This window comes from Rhinopithecus roxellana, chromosome 6 (genome assembly GCF_007565055.1).
Source record: "Rhinopithecus roxellana isolate Shanxi Qingling chromosome 6, ASM756505v1, whole genome shotgun sequence".
Classification (NCBI taxonomy): domain Eukaryota; kingdom Metazoa; phylum Chordata; class Mammalia; order Primates; family Cercopithecidae; genus Rhinopithecus; species Rhinopithecus roxellana.
In genome coordinates this window covers 26,521,198-26,527,197 of record NC_044554.1, presented here as the reverse complement: position 1 = coordinate 26,527,197, position 6,000 = coordinate 26,521,198, and the positions used below count along the sequence as shown (strand labels likewise).

The following is a 6,000-nucleotide window of genomic DNA, read 5'->3' as shown; positions in this document are numbered from 1 at the left end:
CTGCAAAACAAATGACTATTTGGTTGAGAAGTAACTCTCCATTTTTATTTTTTATTTTTTTTCTATTTTTTTTTATTATACTTTAAGTTCTAGGGTACATGTGCATAACGTGCAGGTTTGTTACATATGTATATTTGTGCCATGTTGGTGTGCTGCACCCATCAACTCGTCAGCACCCATTAATTCATCATTTATATCAGGTATAACTCCCAATGCAATCCCTCCCCCCTCACCCCCCCATGATAGGCCCCAGTGTGTGATGTTCCCCTTCCCAAGTCCAAGTGATCTCATTGTTCAGTTCCCACCTATGAGTGAGAACATGCGGTGTTTGGTTTTCTCTTCTTGTGATAGTTTGCTAAGAATGATGGTTTCCAGCTGCATCCATGTCCCTACAAAGGACGCAAACTCATCCTTTTTTATGGCTGCATAGTATTCCATGGTGTATATGTGCCACATTTTCTTAATCCAGTCTGTCACAGATGGACATTTGGGTTGATTCCAAGTCTTTGCTATTGTGAATAGTGCCGCAATAAACATACGTGTGCATGTGTCTTTATAGCAGCATGATTTATAATCCTTTGGATATATACCCAGTAGTGGGATGGCTGGGTCATATGGTACATCTAGTTCTAGATCCTTGAGGAATATACTGTTTTCCATAATGGTTGAACTAGTTTACAATCCCACCAACAGTGTAAAAGTGTTCCTATTTCTCCACATCCTCTCCAACACCTGTTGTTTCCTGACTTTTTAATAGGCATAGGCATGGGCAAGGACTTCATGTCTAAAACACCAAAAGCAACGGCAGCAAAAGCAAAAATTGACAAATGGGATCTAATTAAACTAAAGAGCTTCTGCACAGCAAAAGAAACTACCATCAGAGTGAACAGGCAACCTACAGAATGGGAGAAAATTTTTGCAATCTACTCATCTGACAAAGGGCTAATATCCAGAATCTACAAAGAACTCAAACAAATATACAAGAAAAAAACAAACAACCCCATCAAAAAGTGGGCAAAGGATATGAACAGACATTTCTCAAAAGAAGACATTCATACAGCCAACAGACACATGAAAAAATGCTCATCATCACTTGCCATCAGAGAAATGCAAATGAAAACCACAATGAGATACCATCTCACACCAGTTAGAATGGCAATCATTAAAAAGTCAGGAAACTCTCCATTTTTAAAGGGTGGAGATGGCTCAGTAGTAAATGAGTTCTCTTACACTGCCCTGGGAGATTAGACAAACAATGGATCTAACTAAGAAAATAGACTGACTCATTTGGCTACAGTGCTATACTGAAGTTATAAGCAAACTAACATTAAGCTCCAGAAACAGAATTGGGTTCTGTATACTGTAAATGAATTTTACAGTCAATTCTGAGATTTCTCATTGAAGGAATCAAAAATCAGTTGTTTAAATTAATAAATCTAAAGACACTCTGACCCTTTCTTTCCTTACCTCATCATCTGCTATAGCTAGGCTGAAGTCATATGCAATTTACTTCATTATTTATTAACTCTTCTTTAGGATGGTAGTTTTGATTGTAAAAGAAGTAAGGTTTGCTGTAACCTTCTTTCCTCCTAACTTTCTTGAGCATTTCCTAACTATGTCTACTAGTGAACACCTTATCTTCAAAGTGAAGGGGTCCATTGAGAGAATAACTACAGACAAGGAGTGAGTAAAGGCCTTCTTGGCACGACAAGAAGTTATGCTGGAGCTAAGTAACGGTTCATAAGTGAAAGGGGTGGAGAATGGGAGGGAAATGGAATCACAGATCTGGAAGAGACAAGTCATTGAGTCCAGACGGCCTCTAGACAGGTCAGGAAGGGGTGTTTGGGTGGACCCTTTTTTCACATCTGGATTTAGCTTCACTCGAACATTTTCAGCCTTTTGCCTTTCTCCAAAACCAATTTCTTCTTGCGAGACATGTGGCACCCCTCCTCCTCCTGCCCCAGGATGAGGTCCTCTGGCGTGGATTTAATTAGTTTTTGGGGATGGTCCATTCCTTTTCCAGGAGGTCTGTTTCAGGTTTAGGTCATTCCATTGGCCTCACCATCAACTGAAGGGCAGGTCTCCTGGCCACTCACTAATTCCCTGGGCGGAGAGGAAGGGCCTGTAAGCTGATGGTCACATTCCATGTACTTCTAACACCCCTTAGCTGCGAGGACACGATGTGCTGAGATGGGTGGAACTTGAGTTGGAGTTTTTAGGTGGTTTCAAATCGTATTCTCCATGAGAGAATCATACAACTGCCTACCTTTCCCAACATACACATCTACACTCCTACTTTATTCACGGTAGAAGTGAAATTTTGGATTTTGGCAATGTTTATGTTTCCTGGGAGCCAACCACCTTTTCTTTCCCAAGTGTCTGGATTTACCTCAAGAAACTGCGGGACAAAGAAGGGTGGAGGTAAGCTTTAGTTTATTCCCCTGCTTCATGGGGGAAAGAGGTTTGTGAGCAGAAGCATGGAGGTACATGAGAGACATGTTGCTCTCCGGTGCCTATCATACCCTCTCCATGGCCGGCGTGCACACACGGCGAGCAGAAACTCTCCCCCGCCCCGCCGCCTGCCGCCGCATGCACCCTCCCTGCACCTCCCGCCCGACCGACGCAGACCGAACTTCCCTGGGTCGCGGCCCAGCGATACGGAGCGGCCCTGGCGAGGAGCCCTCTCTTCCCGAGTCGTGGGTGGCGCGGTGCTTGTTTCCCTCCCCTCCCTTTCCGGACCCAAACGGGGATGTATCTGGGTCAGCCTGGGAGGGGCCGGACCTGCCAGGGACCAGCGTGGGGGAAGGGGGTGGCGATGACAGCATCTTTCAGGTTTTTGGCGTCTCTGAGCTTCGCCTCATCCAGCCTCTCACCGCGCTAGCGGCCGGCGAGGGCTGACGCTCTGGCCAGCCCAGGCCCGAGGGTGGGCGGGAGAGAGGGAGAGCCCGTCCTTCCGATCTGGGCGGCACCCCCTCCCCCACGCCCTGCGAACAATTCGCCTCCCACACATACACACAGGCGCACACTCTATTCCCCAGAGCACGCTCCTCGGGCGGGCAGTGAGTCCCTCCACCCCAGGAAAAGAGCAATGGAACAGTTCACGGCCGCCACGAGTTCCTGGTCTTCCTTCCTTTCCGGTGATAAACGGCGCTGCTACAAGCCAGCTACTGCTCAAAATGCTCCACCCGCGGGCCCGAGCGGGGGTCCAGGTCCAGGACCGAGGGTCCCTTAACCTCCACAAGGCGCACAGGCTGAGCGCCCGGGCGGCGGGAGGTGCAAGGGTGCACACCCCCCCCCCCCCCCCCGCGAACGCCTGGCTGCCTCGGTTCCTCTCTATGTGTTCTTTTGCGCTCCGCAGCTCCGGAGAGGAGCTGGATGTGCGTAAAAACTGCATCTTTCCTGGGTACTTTGGCAGATACTGCTGGGTTAGGTCCCGAGGGTAATGTACCCTCCAAGTTCCCCTCCCTATGGGCTCTGTATATAAGCCCAGCACCAAGGAATCAAAGCCAACAGGTCATTTCGCTGAGGCCTGGCCCCTCCCTAATCTTGCCCTGCATAGACGCGGCAGCTCCAAATTTACAAGTGCTGGTCCTTCATCCCAGCGTCAGGGAGAGAAGCGAAGCAATGAGTTGAGAATCATCTCTGGATTCTTGTATCCCATGCATAGTAATCTCCTTATCCCCCGGCCCCCTTCCTCGTTGCCCCACATTGCACGCTCAGGGACTTGTTTGCCAGCGGATGGCCTCGGCAATCCGGAACGCGCGCTCCTAGAGCCCACGGACGCTCTTTGGCCCGGAGCTTCCCTAAAGGTGCCTGTATTCGCGTGTGCTCGTAACCATGCAGCGGTGTTCCCCCTTCCTGGCCTCACCTCATCCCCAGACATCTCTTGCCATCATTTCATGCACCCTTGTCTAAAACTCCGCGCTTCTCCCCACCCCCGCCAGGCGCAGCACCCCCTCCCTCGGCTGCGCCCGGAGGGGAGTAGAGCGGACAGGGGCGCGCGGGAGGCGCGCAGAGCTTTGGGGTTGCAGGCGCTCGCCGCGCCTGGGGAATTGGGCTGTGGGCGAGGCGGCCCGGGCTGGCCTTTATCGCTCGCCGGGCCCATCGTTTGAAACTTTATCAGCGAGCCTCGCCACTCGTCGCAGACGCGAGCGGGGGGCGGGGGCGCGGCGAGGCGCCGGCGGCCGTGACGAGGCGCTCCCGGAGCTGAGCGCTTCTGCTCTGGGCACGCATGGCGCCCGCACACGGAGTCTGACCTGATGCAGACGCAAGGGGGTTAATATGAACGCCCCTCTCGGTGGAATCTGGCTCTGGCTCCCTCTGCTCTTGACCTGGCTCACCCCCGAGGTCAACTCTTCATGGTGGTAAGTACACGCGCGCGACCGCGGGGGGATTTTGGAGATCGGAGTGGGGACCTCATTGGCCACACAGACCCTTCCTGACTGCGTTTCCCCGCGGCCGCAGCAGTCTCGGATTCTGGCCCGAACCCTGGCTACTGCCCTCTTATCGCCCCCATGGTGAGCCCCTTCTCTTTTCCGGGAAGATCATTTCAGCTTTGACAACTCCATAAAACCACATTCCCCCACCAAATGAGAGTTCCGATGTTTGGCTTATTTGGATCCAGCTGAGCGACAGCAAAATCAGCCAATTTCTTATCCTGTTGAGAGACGTGCTAGCCCGGTCTCCAGCTCTAGTACAGACGTGTGTGTGTGTGTGTGTGTGTGTGTGTGTGTGTGTGTGTGTGTGTGTGTGTGTAAATTCACCTTGAAAACTACAACCGCCTCCCCCGCCCCACCCCCCTCCCAAAACTGCCTCAAGGTAAATCGACGGGCCAATTCAGGCAGTCAGGAGTTGTAGAACCCAAAGCGTGTGATTTTGTATTATTTCCCGTCCTTCCACATTCCAGGTTCACCCCAGTGGGGCGGAAGAACATTTTGCTGCCTCCAGGTAGAGACTATGGCTTTAATGCAAAGCTGCAACCCCGGGGTCTGTCTCTAAGATGTTACCCTGTACACAACCGTCCCCGCAAAGAGTAACTTTGCTGCTTTCCTTTGTACTTTGGTCTGCAATTTACTTATTTTTGCATACTGATGGAATGTTGAACCATAACAGGTCGCTAAAAGTTCCAAAGGCAAATTCCCTCCCCATCTATAAACTGTTCTTCATCTGCCGACTTTCTGGTCTTGGAAAGAGATAGAGTTGATAGCCCTGTAATTTCCTTGCACCTAAAAGTTTCAGAACAGATATTAAAATATTGATTCAGAGAGACCCGTTATTGTGGGCTAATTTTTAAAGAATCTGGTAAGGGGTCTCAGCTCAATTACAGACTAGAGCAGGGAAATTTGTAGGAAGACACTGGAGCTCTTCAAAGGAGCAAGGCAATGCGCTGATGGGAAGAGGGGTTCAATTCCTTCCTAAGCCGGCTTTGAACAGGGAGGCGTTTAGCCTTGACATTGCTGACACAGGATCAAAGATTGATTTATCAGACTGACCATTTTTCAATAAAATGACTATTTCTGTTTCCATGGGTGTATAAACATTATTTATTGCTCAGGCTTTTTGTCATATTGTCTCTCAGCTGTCACTTAAATATATTTTTTGGAAGTCACAGCTGTAACGATTTTATGATCATATAAAATAATGAAAATACAAGAAAAAGACATTCTCCTTGTTTGATCGCTTCAAAAGACACCTATGGCAGCTTGGGTTATATAAAAGGTACCTTTCTAAACATTTCATGACTAATAGAGAACATCTGGGTAGAGATGATGATGTAATTTTTTGTTAAAGTTTCTTTTCAAAAAGTACTTTATGGAGCTATAACACTGTTTGATTCTTCCAAACATTTAGTGTCCTTAATAACAATAGAAAGAATTTTTTCCAAAGGATCTTTATAAAAGCCAAAAAGAGCTACAAAATGGAAATATTTAAAAGGCTCTTCAGTAAGGAAAGAACAGCCTGTCTGTGAGGAGAGTGTAACATCAGATACCAGCAGGTGTT

At 48.8% G+C, this 6,000-nt stretch overlaps 1 protein-coding gene across 1 annotated transcript in view; it reads left to right on the top strand.

The window, feature by feature from the left end:
• The first annotated feature begins 3,980 nt into the window (after positions 1–3,980).
• The window catches only part of WNT2 (Wnt family member 2), a 46,354-nt gene continuing 44,334 nt past the window's right edge, over positions 3,981–6,000 (top strand). The window contains exon 1 of the mRNA XM_010389336.2: positions 3,981–4,364. Coding sequence (XP_010387638.2) covers positions 4,282–4,364 — 83 coding nt within the window. The 5' untranslated portion in view covers positions 3,981–4,281. The remainder of the gene's footprint in view (positions 4,365–6,000) is intronic.